The 17706-nt window shown below is 52.5% G+C and overlaps 6 protein-coding genes across 6 annotated transcripts; 3 read left to right on the top strand and 3 right to left on the bottom strand.

The window, feature by feature from the left end:
- Nucleotides 1–2068: 2068 nt before the first annotated feature.
- CCOS01_13711 (COG4 transporter) lies at nt 2069–4584 on the bottom strand (the record flags this gene model as incomplete). Its single annotated transcript, XM_060461857.1, has 2 exons — nt 2069–3286; nt 3340–4584. The coding sequence occupies 2 exons, from the start codon at nt 4582–4584 to the stop codon at nt 2069–2071; spliced, it is 2463 nt and encodes an 820-aa protein (XP_060307577.1).
- A 376-nt stretch (nt 4585–4960) lies between these two features.
- Nucleotides 4961–8304, bottom strand: CCOS01_13710 (calcium-transporting P-type ATPase; the record flags this gene model as incomplete). Its single annotated transcript, XM_060461856.1, has 4 exons — nt 4961–5499; nt 5552–6850; nt 6908–8081; nt 8140–8304. 4 exons carry the CDS (start codon nt 8302–8304, stop codon nt 4961–4963), a joined length of 3177 nt encoding a protein of 1058 aa, XP_060307576.1.
- Nucleotides 8305–9098: 794 nt separating this feature from the next.
- Nucleotides 9099–9263, top strand: CCOS01_13709 (uncharacterized protein; the record flags this gene model as incomplete). The annotated part of the gene is made up of 2 exons (XM_060461855.1): nt 9099–9215; nt 9261–9263. The coding sequence occupies 2 exons, from the start codon at nt 9099–9101 to the stop codon at nt 9261–9263; spliced, it is 120 nt and encodes a 39-aa protein (XP_060307575.1).
- Nucleotides 9264–10071: 808 nt separating this feature from the next.
- Nucleotides 10072–12066, top strand: CCOS01_13708 (uncharacterized protein; the record flags this gene model as incomplete). Its single annotated transcript, XM_060461854.1, has 2 exons — nt 10072–10335; nt 10390–12066. 2 exons carry the CDS (start codon nt 10072–10074, stop codon nt 12064–12066), a joined length of 1941 nt encoding a protein of 646 aa, XP_060307574.1.
- Nucleotides 12067–14463: 2397 nt separating this feature from the next.
- Nucleotides 14464–15734, top strand: CCOS01_13707 (EXS family protein; the record flags this gene model as incomplete). The annotated part of the gene is made up of 2 exons (XM_060461853.1): nt 14464–14554; nt 14605–15734. 2 exons carry the CDS (start codon nt 14464–14466, stop codon nt 15732–15734), a joined length of 1221 nt encoding a protein of 406 aa, XP_060307573.1.
- A 221-nt stretch (nt 15735–15955) lies between these two features.
- On the bottom strand, nt 15956–17575 carry CCOS01_13706 (glycolipid 2-alpha-mannosyltransferase; the record flags this gene model as incomplete). Its single annotated transcript, XM_060461852.1, has 3 exons — nt 15956–16264; nt 16545–16983; nt 17052–17575. 3 exons carry the CDS (start codon nt 17573–17575, stop codon nt 15956–15958), a joined length of 1272 nt encoding a protein of 423 aa, XP_060307572.1.
- Between the last annotated feature and the right edge of the window lie 131 nt (nt 17576–17706).

The following is a 17706-nucleotide window of genomic DNA, read 5'->3' as shown; positions in this document are numbered from 1 at the left end:
CCACGCTGCCGAACCCTCAATGTCTTCAGGTGAGCGGCGGTCGTCATCGATGGCTAGTTTCGAACCGTCTCTACGCGGGTGACCCTTGAAACGCCGGAACTTGGACCCTGTCAGTGTGCCAAGCATTCTCCCGACGACTAAGCTCACTTGATTAGTCCTGAGAATGGAGAGTTGAGATTGAGCCCGTGGCCATCTTTTATGTTGCGTGAGAGATGGTGATAGCAAGGCTGTGGACAAGAAATGGAGGACCCATTTATACATGATATCGGCTCTCTGCATAGACCGCAAAGCTTGGTGGTTGGACCTCAAGCAATGCTTTCTGCTGCTACCGCGACCGCGTTACAAGGCGATGTCAGGCTATTAATTATGAGGGGTCGGGAATGTGACTCGCTTTTAGCGACGAGATACCTAAACGAAGTCAGTGCCGCCCGCCCTGCTCGTTCATTCATAGACGTTATGTTGTGACAGAGTCGAAAGAATCCGACCTACAGTCAGGAGTGACACGGATATGCTCACAGATCAACTCGATGAGGGCTCAACATACTTGGGCCTGCTTTTCATTTCTTCCCCACAAGTTTTGCTCGTCTGGAGGTCTCGCTCGTTTCTGTTCTTCCCACCAGTGTAGTTGTTAACACGTTCGACGTTTCGTTCTTCGGAGGTGAAAATTTGGCTATAAGGAGTGAATACAGGGGCAATTTGACGGCTCGTAATGTACTAGAGCGATCGCAGAGTACACGATAAATCTGTCTCTGTCGAAGATGCGGGTTTGCCTCGCAGGCGTATTCCTCAAGTACACTTCTTAGTCACCGCCAGCACGATACCGTCTTAAGTATTCGAAGATGGAGCTCTTTTGAATTGCCTCTTAGGCCACATCGCCGAAATCTGATCTCCGAAACGGCGCGATCAGTCTCACCCTGAGTGAAGATCATCAACCAGGGATTAGTGGCGGGTATTTTTGACATACTTGCCTTCACAGTACCTTACCTAGAAGCATAGCTATAGTCGATCTTATATACTAGAGTCTTTGTCGTCTATGGCCGTTTGTCTTGCTCTTACAATTGGTTCACGAACCCGTTAATGACACGCGCTCGTACTCGATAGACGACGGCCATATATGACCAAGGGAAATTGAGTTCCGAGATACTGGGGTTCAGTCAGCTCGAATGGACTTCAAGTAGTCGAGATGATCTGTACTTACACCTCGGGGACAGGCTTCGCGATATGACCGTGGATATGTTCATCCTGCAGATACTCCAGATCAGCTCGGCTGTCGGAGCTGGAGTAGCCTTCTTGATCCAACCTAACCCCTTCAAGGATGGAAACGCGAAGAAAAAGACATCGATTAACCCTACAGGTTGAGTGCTCAAGACTGATGAGTCCCATCATCATCATCAGGTCAGCCTTGTCATGGATGTCAACGCAATCAATAGACGCCAACCGACAGATGATGGCAGGGTTTTGTTCAAGGACATCGCATGGCATGCAAACCAACTGCTTGAGACATTTGCTCGTAGTTTCGATGTCGCCACCATCTCTTCGCTTTTTGATAGTGTGGTCAGGGGGGCTGTGACATGGAAGATGTGGGAACTTGAGGATGGCAGGTGGAAATTGAGAGAAGATTTCCTTTGCTCAAAGTAGAGTATGGATCGTGATGGAAGCCTCGAGTGTGGGAAGGTATAGACCGGTTGGGGTCCTACTAGGAAGGAGGCAGGATTACGTGATGAATTAAAAATGACCAGTTGTTAAGAAATGGCCTCGAGCTGTCATACTCGATGGCAGGTGCGGCCATAGATCGATACGTCTTTGACCCGTGCTATTCACCATTAAATCAAGCAGATCCTTAAACAGCACAGATGCTTGTAACAGTCTCGATAATATTCTTTGTATCTTGGATACCCACCCCCAAGCAAACATCTTGATCGTGAAATGCCGCTTTGCTGGAGTGAAAAGGAGGTCATTTCTCATCAGCTTTTCTGTATTCCAAACCCGCCCATCACTTCTTTTGCACAAAAGCCTCCTTCTTGACAAAGGAGGAGTGCATCTCTTCTCTTTCTCTCGAGATGGAAACTCATCCTCTGCGCTCCCTAGACGTAAGATGCCTCGCCCGTCGCCTCTCATCTTCAGTCAGAACCCAAATCATACCATCATCCTCCCCGTCATCCGGCTGAGCAGAAATTTCCTCCCATTCCTCCTCTTCCATATTGGCCACCATCAAGATCTGTGAGACCCTCGCAAACAGCTCTCTGACGCCGTAGTTGCCCTTGGACACGGTGCTGACGATGCTGGAGAAGTCGCGCTCCATGCGGATAACACCATAGGCGTTCGCCCGGGCATCCCAGACCCTGCGTTCGAGCACACGCGAGAGGTACCGCGCCGTCAGGTCATGGAGCGTCGTAAAGGTGTGAGGCGTCATGAGACGCGCGACAGGCTTCATGAGCTGGTCCCAGCCGTGCTCAAAGCGACGGGACACCTGGTCTAGCATCTCCTCCTCGTCCTCGTCGTTTTGTTGAGCAAACTCGGCTAGCTCTTCTTCCGTCAAAGAGTAGTCCACGTCGCGGAAGGTGTCGCTGAGCACAGGCCGAAGGCGTGGTTGAACGACCTGCTTGAAAAGAACCTGGAGTCCCTCGTTGAGAAGCTCGGTGGTCTTCGTGGTGAAGGAGCTTTGCAGTGTGTTGAGAGCAGAAGCCACGAAAGCAACGTCTTTGTCGAAAGGGAATGTGTCTCTAAGTGATGCCTCATGAGCATCGCCATTTACCTTTGGCGGGTCGTTTGTGCTTCCGACGTTGGTCGTAATGATGCGTCCGAGGTACTCATTGGCAGTATCAAGACTGTTGATGAGGACGATGAACTGGATGATCCTGTCTTCTGGCGGGAATCCTCCTTGCACAATTGGTTTGGGGTAGGACTCGTCTCGCATCTTTCGTTGAATCATGCCGACAAAGTCTGAGCCGAGGACGCGACCGATGGTGGGAATGACGGATGAGATGACGTCTCTTTGAGATGTCGATATTGACTTTTGGATAACGGCACTGACGACGTACATGACGTCGTCAACCGCAGAGATGATGAATGCTTGGTTTGTGTCAATGTGCTTATTCATACTGAGAGACAGGCTGCTCGCTGGCGACTCGTCCAGTTGGAACGCCTTTTCAACTGATCTCCGGAAGAAGAAAGTCATCATGATGTTATAGGGGGATGTAAGCTTGTCCGAAACCTTCTTCCTGAGGTTGGACTTGACGACAACTTCCGGCACGGACAGGGGAGCGTCGTCGGGTGTAGATGGGTCCTAAAGGAGTCGTTAGTAACGTGTTCGTAGTAGTAGGGAGGCAATCAACTTACGCGAGTCTTTCCTGCTAGGAACTTGGAGTATAGAGACCACCGGCCGAGCATGATTGCGATCTCACTTAGAAGGCCATCGACCTCCTTCATGTTGACGCCCTCATCCTCACTAGCTCGCGGGTTCGCGCCGGCGCCCATGGCAGGCGAGTTGACCCGCGGGGTCCCACCTCTCTGCTGAGGGAGAAAGCTCTGCACCAAGAAAGAAAAGGGGTAGCTCTTGACGTCCTTAAGCCGCCTGTCCACGTCTCGCTCATCGCTCCACGAGTCGAGGACAATGCCTCCTTGTACGTCGGCCTCCTGCTGCAAACGCTCAATGACACGAACCATCTTGCCAGAGCCATAATGCAGCTCCACAAGACCTCCGTGACCTTCCACAATGCGTGCAATATGGTCGAACAATCTGGTGAGAGCATTCGCATAGAAGAAGCCTTCTTTCCTCGCCTGGACACCGGGACTCTCCTTCAATACCGATCGCGCCGTACCGGCCACGCCTTGGCAAACATACCGCCCATATACGTCCAGACCAACGTCTCCTCTTCCAATGAGCGGGAAGAGCTTGAAGAACCTCGTCACCTTGGCACCGTCTCCCTCCTTGGTCGCCTTCTCGAACTCCCTGAGGAACAGCCCGCATAGACTCTCCTTGGCGTTCTCGAGCGTCACCCACGGGGGGTCGGGAACCTCGACGGACGGTACAATCGACGCCGCAAATTTGCCCTTGGTGATATCTTCCGGCACCTGCGCCGCCCGCGCAAGGTACGCCGCGGCCGCCTCCCAGTCCTGCGGGGCACCCATGCTGCCCACGACGCCCTGGACACAAGCCTTGAGCTCGACGACCTGCTTCACAACCTCGAGTGTATCCTCGACCCGGCTCTTCTCCAAGTCCAGCTCCTTCACCTTATTGCTTAGCCGCCCCGCCGTGTCCGCGGCCGTCGAGAGCATGTCATTGCCAACGGACCGGGCAGCAATGACCTGACTACCGAGCCCCGCGCGCAGCAGGTCTAGTCGTCCTAATTCGCGGGCGAGGTCGGCCTGGGAGCCTAGGAGTGCGTCGAGACGGCTCGTGATTGTCGATTCGCGGGCGTGGAGAGCTTCGAGGGCAGCATGCACCTCGGCGACGCTCGATGCTGCGTAGATGCTGCTGGTGCCGCTACAGCTGGGTCGGGCCGCAGCGCTGCTGTGTGCGCCGTCGGCGGCATTGTCGCTGTCCGCGCGATGGGAGGAAACGCCATTCGTGAGTGTTGACATTGGCGCGAGCTAGCTGACGGGTGCATAGCTACCTTGGCCTGCCAGCAGAGGTAGGGGGGTGTTGTCTGTGCCGTGAGGGTTGAGGTCCAGGTCAAGGTGTTAGCTGGCCCGAAGTGCTAGGTAGGAGGTTCGGTGAACCTAGCTCACCGATAAGCGAGGTTAAGGTGTGGGCGCAAGGGAGGAACATACTTTGGGCTGATCTGCACAGCTGTCCTATTCCAGAGCATCGGACGAAAGCAGGTAGTGATTTTGCAATTGAATTTTGAAAAGGCCGTTAAAATTATTTACCGTATTCAGAGTTTTACATATATGCTAAGGCCGTTGACTGGTACGATTCCCCCGTACCTTCGCATGAGTGATACTTCCGCGTCTTGGTCTACACTGCCTGACTGTAACCGCCCCCCATGCGCCGTCTGGCATACTTCCAGTACTTTCTAAACTCATCCGCCCAAAACACCGTGCTGCAAAGCATCAAAAGCCCCAACAGATCGAATAAGCCCAAAGCCTCTGTCTGGAAAACCTCCTGGAGCCAAGGGAAGTAAATGACAAGCAACTGGCCCGCAATGCTGAGAGAGACTGCCCAGTTGAATAAGGTGTTTGAGAAGAGCCCAACCTCGCCTCGCAGAACTGACTTTGATTCGGATCGGCAGGCCATTGCGTTGAACATGTCAAAAAATACAAAGCAAGTAAAGGTCATGGTTGTATCGCGGCGATTAACCTCGCCATCGGCAAGCATCTCGCGTCTATATACGAGCATCGTGCCCGCCATAATGATGAATGCCGAGGTCATTACCCTGTAGAGCAGAGCCCTCGTGAGTACCGCATCGTTCCGCTTCCGAGGAGGCCGATTCATTACATCGGCATCAACGGATTCTACGCCAAGAGACTGAGCAGGTGGGCCATCCATGATGATGTCTGGGATATTGTTAGTCTGGGCACAACCTTCTCTAGAAATGAAAAGACTTACTGATCCAAAGGATCTGCATAGCATTCAGCGGCGATTTGAATCCGAGTATTGTGCAGATAAGTACCAGAGACAAACCGGCTGCGCTTGTGCTCAGCTGGAATGTCAAAAAGTTCTGGATATTGTTGAAGATTCCCTTGCCCTCTTCGATTGCTCTAAGGATCGTTGAGAAATCGTCATCCGTGAGAATCATATCGGCAGCCTCCTTGGCCACATCAGTCCCGTGTAAGCCCATCGAGATGCCGATGTCCGCTCTTTTCAGTGCTGGTGCGTCATTGACGCCGTCTCCAGTCATGGCGACAATATCACCTCTGGCCTGGAAAGCCCGAATGATCTTGAGCTTATGGTCCGGATTCGTGCGAGCAAAGATGGTGGTGTGCTGAATGGCGTGGGAGAGCTCCTCTTCTGACATATTATCAACGTCCTCTCCCCTTAGGACTGGCCGAACTGCAGCTTGATTAGAGGCGTATTCGATTGGCTTCGCAATCGGCATGCCAAGCTGCCTGCCAATCGCCACGGCGGTCGTCTCGGCATCTCCTGTTATCATGACAACTCTGACACCTCCACGCAGAAGCCTCCTAATTGACTTGCCAACTCCTGGCCTTGGCGGATCGCTCATGCCGACCAGACCAGCAAACGTCAAGCCCCTGTAGGTTTCGTCGACGGGTTGGGGGGTGTTGGTTCGGCTAGTCGGCGCAAGTGCTGTTCTACCCCTAGATCTAGAAACTGCGCCGCTGGCAAATGCAAGTACGCGGAGGCCCTTTGACGCCATAGTCTCAGCAGCTTGCAGGGCCTCTTCACGACGCGTAGAGTCAAGGACAATCTCTCGGCCGTCCCGAGTGAGATAGGTGTCACAAGCTTCGAGAATTCTGTCGATGGATCCTTTCATGTAGGCGAACTCCTTATCGTTAGTTCCAATGGTAACACCCATCCATTTCCGCTCAGAACTGAAGGGGGTCTCCGTCAGACGCGGGCCGATAGACTCGCGAACGTCATGTTCCTTGAATCTGTCAAGCAAGTCGAGCATGGCAACGTCCGTAGGTTGGCCACACCAGCGCGTGTAAGTCGAAGTGAAGTCAGCTCCTTGAGTTGACGATAACACAGCTCTTGCAGCTGCACCGTTTTCAGTATACTGCTGTGCTAAGCGACCATTGTTCGCAATGTTACCAATCCGTAAAATACGTAGAGTAGCAGGATCGGGCTTGGTTTCCGTCGCTTCATCATCGGACTCGACATCAATGGCATCGTTAGCACCAAAGTACCACATTTTGGCGGTTGTCATGTGGTTCATGGTAAGAGTACCTGCGGCATGTCAGCAACCAGCTGGTTCAATCTCCCTCTAGTCCTTCTACCACACACCTGTCTTGTCGGTACAAACAACATTTACTGAACCCAAAGTCTCTACCTTGGGCATTCTGCGTACGATGGCGTTATGGCGAGCCATTCTATGAACGCCCAGAGCCAGGGTTACGGTTACGATAATTGGCAGACCTTCCGGAATAGCTGCAACAGCAAGAGAAATCGAAATAGTAAAGATTTCCAACAGCTTCTTTCCTTGAAGCCAGCCGACTAGCGAAATGAGTCCAATGACCACGAACGAGGCTTTGCTGAGCTGAGAGCCTAGGTCGTCCATGGAGAGTTGGAGAGGCGAACGAGGACTCTCTGTTCCAGACACGCTAGTCGCAATTGTTCCGAAGTTGGTTTGTCCGCCCGTTGCAAAAACAATGCCTTGGCCGTGACCAGACCTCACCAGCGTGCCCATCCAGGCGATGTTATTCTCGCCACTCCCACCTGCATCACGATTGTCGGACAAGGCAGATGGGCTCGGAAGCTGAAGCGTGTCTGCACCATATGCAGGAGATAAGAGGCTCCGCGCCTTCGTCTCTGCGGTGATCCGCACAGGCTCGTTTTCTCCTGTGAGATTTGACTCATCAATCGTGAGATCTGCTGCCTTGGTGACCCGAATATCCGCCGGAATACGATCGCCCGTGGTGAAGTAGACCAAATCTCCCGGCACAAGCTGTGAGGCCATGACCTTTGATGAGGTTGCTTCCAGCATTTCTTCCCCAGGCGTGGTAGATCCAACTGACTCTGTGCCGTCCATAGGTCCCTGTGGCGGCCAAGTCGGAGTTTTGGCGCTGCCGGGTGTCTTGCTGATAGCTGAGCGGACCAGATGGGCATGGGCCGGAACCAAGTGACTAAGAGCCTCTATCGACTTCTCTGAGCGGTATTCTTGCACAAAACCGACCGAGACCACGATGGTCACGGCGACTGTGATGCTGACTGCATCATCCATGTTGCCCAAAAACAAGGACGCTCCGGCCGACACGAGCAACAATAAAATAAGCGGCTCTTGGAATTGTTTGATGAAACGAAGCCATAGCGGTTCTGGGGGTTCGTGAGGGATCTCGTTCGGACCGTAGTCGCTGAGTCGAGTCAAGGCTTCGGTTGGCGATAGACCGTGGGTAAGTGACGTTTGAAGGCGGCTGGCGGCTTCTGCGGAACTCATCGAGGAGAACTCGTCGGCGGTGCTCTATGCAGACAGAAATTAGCTAGATATCGAGGATATGGAAGTTAAGGGAGCCCATTACTCTTGATTGCGCTGATGTGGTTCGAATGTGGCCTGGCCTAGATCGCGATGATTCCGTCTCCATAGGTTCCATGGTCAAACCATTGATGCTCGGCATCTTGGCCGCCAGAGGCAATAAAGCTTCGCCATCGTCGGAGTCCTTCCTTTTATGCCACGGCCACTGCATATCTGCGTATGGCGAGGCAGAAATCCCTCGGTCACGGCCTTGGAATAGTTGCAGAACGCCCAGCGCCGATCATCTGTCAGTGTACGAAGCGAAAAGGAGGCATGCGCCCAAGCGAAAGGATATGTCGTCGGAAGTCAGAGTACGTTCGATTTGGGAGGACTAAAGTTCCTTCGTCGCCAAGGTATCAATTGCGGGGAGCTAGGTCCGAAGACATAGTTTCGTGGAAGCTGGTAACTGAGTGAAGGCAAGCGGATGTCGTGGTAAAAGATGAGAAAACGTGTGCCTTCGGCTGGAATAGCAGATGCATGGCCAAATCTGGTACCAGGGACAGGGCGTGCGGCGTGCCAACGCGACGCTTAGTACGGCGGGTCCGTGGCTGTTGTACAGGGGGCCCTGGAACGAGGACTCGGGAGCAGTGTCGCCGCTCCGCACATCCCCGTGGATGGCTGCTCCAGTGCCGTAAGCAATCCAGACATGGGCATGCACGATATCAGTTACATGTCTCATGGCTGCAACGTCAAGTTATCCATGCCATAGGTAGGTATATAAGGGAACGAACGGTTCTAATTTGACGACTTGGTGCTAATGCCAGTGTACCTATCGTACTACTCCTGCCTTGCTCAAGTTTGTATGGGAGAGAAAATGCACGGGACCTTTCACCATCGAGGTCAGTTGCACCGAGTGAGTTTCTAGAGTTTTCAAATCGCAGCGCGAGGTGACACCAACATTCATCTTTGAAAGACAATTTGACTTGCTGCACGCCAGATTTAGCCAGGGCCTCCAGGTCCCAAAGCATGGTGATCATGTTGGGGATTCAAATTGGAGACACTGGGCCTCCAATGATATCTCGAGAGCTCACACTACCCAATTTTGGTTTCATCTCATGTGTATCTCCAAACGGACCTGTAGCAGTAGGAACTCCTCGCCTCGAGATTCCTCAGCTCAGCTTACAGTAGTAGCTGCAGCTCAGGTGTTTACCGCATATGAACGATGCGTTGTGGGTGAGATGAACGAGGCAAAAGGATATCCTGTTAGAAACCCAACTCGAGCTGCATGTTCCGCGGTACCTCGACACCTCAAGTGGTATTCACCATGCATGGTGCCTGCTTCGACTTACTTGTACAGCTTCCTTGTTGGTAAAGCTCCGGTCCTCCTCGTACCTGAAAATGATTAGATAAGGCATGGGAAGTTGGCATCCCTGCCATGTACTCTTCACACCGCCACAGGACGGAAAGATACCTATGACCCGCTGCTTCCGGGATGGTCGCCGGGTCAGCAAGTTGATGATCCAAGAGCGGAGCAACGGCCTCACGTGATGTGGCTGGTGCCACCAAATTCTGCGCGGACCAATCCCTGCCCAATCCCAGCCCCGTCAATTTGCGTCCACCGGCACGGCGTCGAGAGAGAGAAGACCACCACACCTTGACTCCCCCCCTCCTGCTCATTTCCTCCATCTCCCTCATCGCTGCACATCGCGCTCTTGCTACTATTGCTATCGCTGCAACTTACTTTTCAGCCTTTCGCGATCCTCACGACTTGCTTCATGTCACCGCGCCTCGTACTCCGCGCGTGTTAGACTTCGCCCCGACCGCTACATCCCCAACGCGACCCGATTTCCCATAACAACGCGTTTTCGTGTTTACGAGAGCTTCCGCAACCACCCCTCCAACACCGGCGCGCGTCGCTGCCTATATACCTAACGAGGAGTAGTTCTTGCTTCTTGCCTCTTGCATCAACACCCTCGCGTCACGAATCGTTGTCGCCGCCATGTTCTATTCGGAGACGCTTCTCCAGAAGAGCGGGCCGTTGGCCCGCGTTTGGCTGTCGGCCAACATTGAGCGCAAGCTTTCAAAGACGCACATTTTGCAGTCCAACCTGCCGGACAGTGTAGAGGCTATCATTACGCCTGGCCAGGCCCCGATGGCTCTTCGTTTAAGTGGCCAGTTGCTGCTGGGTGTTGTCAGAATCTACAATCGCAAAGCCCGTTATCTGCTCGAGGATTGCAATGAGGCTTCAATGAAGATCAAGATGGTGCGCTTCTTGCCTCCTGCTTGGATATTTGACGCGTTTTACTGACTTATATAGGCCTTCCGCTCGAGTGACAATCACGACATGGCAGCCGCCAATCTCTACGTCAACAACCGCGAAGCGCTGCTGCTGCCTGACAAGATTACTCCACTAGACAACCTGGATCTCCCGCCGCCTCCTGATGCCGCTTGGCTTTTGTCGCAAATGGACGATGTCACAGCTACTCCAGTCGGTCGCAAGGGGCGTGTCAGCAACCGCGACATTAACCTTCAAGAGGATTTCAACAACAGCCAATTCCTCAACCAGGCGGACACCCTCGATGACGAACTGGAGCTTGCACCTATGGAAGATCTCGACCTTGAACTCGACTTTGGCATGGACATTGATGAGCGACCCACCCGCATGGATACGACCATTGAAATGGGAAGAGATGCGCCTCTGGCTCGCTCAGTCGAGGACGACATGTTCAGCGAGCTCGACATCATGCCGCGAGGCAAGGACCAGACCGAACGTGAGCCTTCACTGGGTCTGAACCTTGACTTTGGCGACGACACTGTCCGTATTGCTGACGAGGAGGGTGACATTCAAATGGGCGATGACGACTTCCAATTCCCTCTCGGCGATCAATCTGTTGTTCCCGGTCTTGCTGGCGGTCCTCTGGATATGCCTCGTGGCCGTATCTCCGAATCACCACTGTCAGAAATCGACCCGGAGTTCGCGAGAGAAGTTGAGGAGGAATACTCCCGTATCCAGCACACAGATCTCTACGAGCCAGATGAGGAGGAGGAGCATACAGTCATTCGTCATCCTCAACGAGCCAAGAAGAGGAAGGTTCTGTTGCCTGACGAGCAGACGATGCTTTCAAGCACTCACATCAAAGACCAACAAGCCAACCACGCCAACATCCTCAGAGCTCAATCGTTCTTGCCTAGAGATCCTTTCGTTCTGGCTCTTATGGAGATGCAAAAGAGTGGCGGCTTCGTCTCCAACATCATGCTTGACGGTCGCAGTGCCGGTTGGGCACCTGAGCTGAGAGGAATGCTTTCTCTCGAGGCTGTCAGCCGATCAAACGAGTTGAAGAGGAAGCGGGACAGCGGAATCGCTGATGTGGAGAGTGACAACGGCGCCACATCCAAGTCGCCTCGCCTGAACGTCGAAGAGGATGACGCGTTTGCTGTCGAAGATGCCGGGTTGGGCAACCAAAGCATAGCGGCCGATGGCACTATTCTTGAGATCCCGGCTGATGAGGAGGGCATTGCTTTTGGAGGAGACGACGACAACACCGGCCGACCTGTTTCGCGCGAAGGCAGCGCCATGCCCGACTTTGACGAGACAACAGCTCCTGCCGTCCACCCTCAGGACAGTGGTCCGGTTTCTATGGGTACCAAGCACGCTGTCCACGTGCTAAGAGACATTTTTGGCCCCGACGCCGAGCACGACGCCGACAAGCGCAAGAAGACTGCCGTGGTCTTCCAAGACCTCCTTCCCGAGGGGAGAACGACGAAGGCTGACGCCACCAAGATGTTTTTCGAATGTCTCGTCTTGGCCACGAAGGACGCGATCAAGGTTGAGCAGGGCGAGACACTCGGCGCACCTATCAAAGTCCGAGCCAAGCGTGGCCTCTGGGGAGCCTGGGCTGAACGCGAAGCAGGCGGCGAGATCGCCGAGGAGGAGGAGCTTAACCAGCCCGAGCCAGCAGCAGTCAGCGCCCCGGCTGTTGCGGTGGAGGCATAGACGTTCGCTGCTTGCTTTGGCGAAGACCACTCGATTAATGCATAGCTTTTGGAGGCTTGGCATGTAAAGTAACCGTTCTTTCTCTCTGTTGGACTACGTTTTGGGGTCGGTCCTGGAAATGGCACTCTGCCAAGTGGCGTTTGGAGTAAATTGGGAGGCTGGAGAGATACCAGATGCTGTTGCGGCCTGGGAGGGTGGGAAAAGCATGATTTGGGAACCCGAGCCGCATCTTCGTCGTTTGGAGTGGCTTTTCTACTGGCTTTTTTTTCTGCTGGACTGCTAGTATAGCTTGTTTTTGATTGAGGCCATGACGGGCCTGTAAGGATACCTCAGTACCTAGTTAGCTGTTCTCATTGTCAATGAAGCTAGACATTTCAATCATCTAGATACCTCAAGTGAGTGGTTGATAGACTGCCATGATATTTCAAATGCAATAGTCTCTGTGCCACGCCCTTCTAGCCCTAAAACATACCTCACTACAGACTCGTGTAATCTATGAAAACAACTATACAAACTTTCCTCATCAGCGGAGCCACCATGTTGTGAACAAGTGCTCGCTAGTATCGCAAGATTACAGATGGACCAATGATTGTGATGATTGGTTCATGTTGGACAATTCGCATCTTTCGCATGTGAGAGGGATTGAAATTGCTCAGCGTTGATTACTTTGTGAACACTTGTTCCAGCAAGCTAGCAAATGAAGACTTTCTAGCTCTTTGTGCCATTACCCTCATTTGGAAACATAAGTCTGTCAAATTTCAAGATCTTCAAGCACATCTTCAATAATGTATCGGTATCTTGGGAGGGAAAAGGAATACGATTCGAATAGCATGGGCACGAGTGAATGAGCCATTCCATGCCAATTTCTAATATATCCGCCCCTATATCACTGGTTCTATCAAAGTTCAAAGATTCTTTACATTGCCAGCCACCACTAGTCATCTTCATCTATTCCTTGAAGCTTGGTGATACGAACGTAGAACTCCGTCGAAAATGTTACCAACAGCAACTTCAATATATAGACCTGGCAAGCAAGCTTACCTTGGTAAGGGGTGGGGGGAACGTATCCGCTGTACTACAGGATCACCTGGAGTGACTGGCTGGATTTGACATGTGAGGAGGACGAGGCCTTCCTGATAGAAGTACGAGAGGATGCTAAGAACCGGACTATTGATGGCTAATGGCCCGTGTAAGAAACCCTTCTTAGTGTACTGATTCTCACCTGCATCTCGAATCTGCAGTATCAAGCTTGGAGTTAGGCAGTACCTTACCGAAAGCCTACTGGAGAAGAAAAACACTGCGCCTTCAGAGGGAGTGTCCATGGAAGCCGTCACTTATACGGAAATATAGCTCACCGTCCAGGATTTGCTATTCCTACGTAGCCCGTACTACATGGCGGTCATCGACAATGCCTTCCTCATCTACACCCGTGATGAGCTCAGAACTGAAGCCACATGCGCCTATATGCCCTCAGATGTTACAGCTCTAAGTATAGCGTCTCCTAAATCACTTTGTCATTGACATGTCTGCTTATTAGTCCCGAAGGACCTCGTCTCCGCTGGCATCAATTGACACAGTCTTGAACCACGCCGACCTAACAATCTTACTGCAAGGGGCTGGTTTACTAGTCAAATAACAAGTTTCGGGCAATCTTAATCACACAGTGTATGTGCAAGTAATGCTGGAGACATGACACTCAAATCCCAAAGAAAGCCCGCCAAGCCCGGCACCCAGCGTCCGGCAGCGACGTGGAGCCCTCAATGCCCTCTTCGATCGAAGATGAATTAGAATACCTATGTTTATGAGGGCCCCATTCACATCGCATGTGTCAAAGCCATGGGCCTGATGGCTTCAAATTGTCTTCTTACATGCTAATAAGGGAAACCTCATTTGCCTCAGCTTTCAACCTCGACTTTACCTCTTGCAAGGTTTTACCTTGGGTACAAAAGTGAAGCAGAGCTTTTGAACTCTCCAGACATTCTCAAAACGATTAGGCAATGCTCATTTCGCGAGACTATGGTAATGCGTATGAATTGGAATCACCATGAAAGCCTCTTGACCCAGTCAGTTACCTAAGAATTACCCCAGACGTTATTGCAGCGCCGTCAGGGGTACGTAAGGTGGTAAGGTCCCTTGAGGCACAGACCATCCGCCTGATTGATAACGATAAGACGTACAGGACAATTTACCTCCTGAACTGTACAGAGTACGGGACAAACTATCCTCATTTCCAGGTCGACCTCGAGGCTTTGCGATCCACGTCTTGAGCGACTCGGATTTTAATTCGTATGAATCTTCTTTGTATTCTCGTCACTCCTTTGCACTCGAATTTTGGCTCCAGAGAGTTCGCCTTTCCTTTCCTTCACTCGATGCCTCTTCCCCCTTCCACCAAAAACCATGGACGGTGATCCCAAGGTTGAGTCGCAGCTCGACTCGTTCAGCTTGACCTTTCCCCTACCCTATCGCATTGGATTCATTATTGTTCTCGGTAGGTCGCGACTGCGCGCAGACTGAAATGACACGCTGACTATGGCATAGCCGTATGGGGCTGGGGTGTCAACCTCCACTACCTGCACAAAGTCAAGATCGATGTGCCCTCCCTGATTCGATATCCCTCGCGATCCTCTCCGACACAACCGGCGCATCACCTATCGACTTACCGCCTTGCGACCGTACTTTCGACGGTCTTCCTTCTCTCGATTTCGACGTTCTGGATCTTCTCCCGTCGAAACCCCGCCCTTGTCATCGAGTATGACTGGTTACCGATGACCTACCTGGTCGCCCTTGCGGCCCTGTTCTTTGTGCCCATCCGCAACTTTTCGCAAGGCGGGCGATCGCGGTTTCTCGCTACACTGCGACGCGTGAGTATCGGAGGTATAGCAGAAGCAAAGGATGGGAAATTTGGAGATATCCTGCTCGCCGACGTATTGACGAGCTACTCCAAGATCCTGGGAGATCTTTACGTGGTGCTTTGCATGTTCTTCACGCCGTCAGGGTCTTCGACTGCGCGACCGGACCGAAACTGCGGCGGAACAGTGATAGTGCCGCTCATCATGGCAGTGCCTTTCGCGATACGATTCAGGCAGTGCATCATCGAGTACTTTCGAGTCCGGAGAGCGCCTTACAAGGAGTCAGTCGGTTGGGGCGGACAGCATCTGGCCAACGCCACCAAATACGCCACGGCTTTCCCCGTTATCATCTTCAGCGCACTGCAGCGGAGCGTTCCGGCTGATCAGCCAGCGCCTGGATTGAACAGAGCATGGCTGGTGGCAGTGCTGGTCAACTCCCTTTACTCGTGGTATTGGGATGTTGCCAAGGATTGGGACCTAACACTATTCTCGTCGGCACGCGAGCGCAACAATCCGGAGCACCCGTTCGGGCTTCGCCGGCGGCTTGTTTTCCAGCAGCCTGTCATCTACTATGGTGTGATCGGGATGGACTTGATGCTGCGGTGTACCTGGTCGCTCAAGCTGAACGCACACTTGGACAAGTTTACCGACTTCGAGAGTTCCATCTTCTTACTGCAGTCACTCGAGGTATTCAGACGATGGGTATGGATTTTCTTCCGGATTGAAACAGAGTGGCTGCGGAACAACACGTCGGGACTTGCGGTGGACGACATCTTGCTTGGGGACTACCAAGGCAAGTATGACTCTGATGAAGATTAGGAGCTACGCCAGCTTCCTTGATGAGATAGACCTTGTAATGTACGTGTGTGACTATAGGTGCCTGGAGTTATTGGTCTAGACGGAAGCGGATCTGAATAAGATCTTGACCTGGGCTTAGATTTCTGTATCAACGAATCCTTCTTCTATGTATTCTAACAAAACATGGGTATACTTCTGTGTGTCTCCTCCAGCGCGCGTCTATCCAACCGCTCCAACTCACGTCACAATGTCCAAGAAAACCAAGGTCGCTGCGCAGTGTTCGGCTCCTTCAACTTATTGAGGCAGTATCCGTTATGGTTCCTCCTCACCTTGCCGTCGCACTCACATCGACACCCGATTCCTCCATCAATTGGTGTTGAGTATGACGACGCATTCCCAAGCGTCTGAGACCCAGGCAATTGCCCGTCTGGCGCATTAGCCGGGCATTGAAACAGTTCGTCGTGCCTGTATCCGAAATCCTCAAAATGATGCACTTTGTCCGCGTCGAGAAGCATGCCGACGGCCAGTGAGTGTACAGCGGCGTCACCCCACTAAATGCAACGCAAAATCCTGGTTAGTGATCGACTTCAGGCTGCCAAGGGTTCGGGCACAGGGGAGAGAACGTGGTTGGACGAGATGCGACTCGGCAAGTCTTGGAAGAAGGAGCATCAAAGCTCACGGTGGAGAAGGAAGGCAGAAGCTTGGCTTCCTTGTCATTCCAATTCTCCAACGACATCCCTCAGCTTCTTCATCTCCGAGCCTTCTTTTCCAAGTCCGATTCTTTGCCCACCACACAATACTGACTGAAAATACCGTTGGAAATCCACTTACCCTTTCAAAATAGAAACCTCCCGTATCATCGAGCGCCTTGAAGAAAGCCTGATACTGTTTTCCGCGGAAGAAGTCGAGATCTGCTATCTCGAAGTTGCTCCAATAGTGGCAGCCGCTCCAGGCGTCGCCAGATTGATCGCGGTGCGGCAGCAGGCTCATCAGCGGCCGCAGTGGATACGGAAGCCATGACGGTTCCATCATGGCCTTCCACAATGCCGAAGACGCCAGATCGAACGCCTCCTTGAACTCGGCCGTGTGTCGAAAGAGTGACGGTACCGTGTCCCATTCTTCCCATAAGGAGATTGTAAAGCCGTATACCTTCTTCCGCCGAGCCATCTCCACGAACGGATCGTAGGTAATCGAGCAGAGGAAATCGACATCGGGTTCCAGTCTCCAGTACCATTTGTACTTTCGCAGAGCTTCGAGCTGGTAGAAACTCCTGCAGGTTTTAAAGTCAGTACGTGCCCCCAAGAAGCTTAAGCTGGACGTTGGGGAATTGTCACTGACCCTGAATAGAAACGACACATATGGTGGTAACCTTCCTGGCCTGCATGCATAGTGCCCCGCGCCCCTTGCTCAACGATACTGCTCTTCGCGGCTGTTTGGTTGACCCACGCGGGATATGTCCAGTCTTCCTGCGGAATCACTTCAAATGTCGCCCCTCCGCTCGCCGTACTGTTCAACACCTCGATAAAACGGTCGTCGAATGGCTCGTTGTTGAGGAAGACGATTGGGTAGTGGAACCATCGGTTAAAGTGCTTCTCAAGCGAGGCAACCGTATGGTTGGCTTCCTTAAGCTCCGAGTTCTTCGCCAACATCACCAAAACTCCATTCTCACGTTTGCCTGTCACATCTGGTTCGCGACAAGACGTGTAGAAGGGCTGATCTTGCTCGATGGTTGGCCGTGGCGCATTGAAGGTTCTGCAATGAAGTACAGACTCCATCACACCGAACGCGAGAAGCAGCCAAAGCCAGCTGGGGAGTCGGAAACGCGACGGCCGTCGCCGCGGGCTCACATATCGGCGGATCATCGCGATGGGGGGCACGGCTACATGAGCCTGTTTTCACAAACGCACCACGAGAAAGACAGACAAATGTAAGAGGAATGCAGAAAGAAAGTTTTGAGATGGAGCTCAGTAGGTTTTACTCCCAGCGAGTAGTT

The sequence above is a fragment of the Colletotrichum costaricense genome (assembly GCF_030867565.1).
Source record: "Colletotrichum costaricense strain IMI 309622 chromosome Unknown Scaffold_18.1, whole genome shotgun sequence".
Classification (NCBI taxonomy): Eukaryota; Fungi; Ascomycota; class Sordariomycetes; order Glomerellales; family Glomerellaceae; genus Colletotrichum; species Colletotrichum costaricense.
Note: the sequence above shows the minus strand (reverse complement) of the source record. Positions and strands in the feature narration are given on the sequence as shown.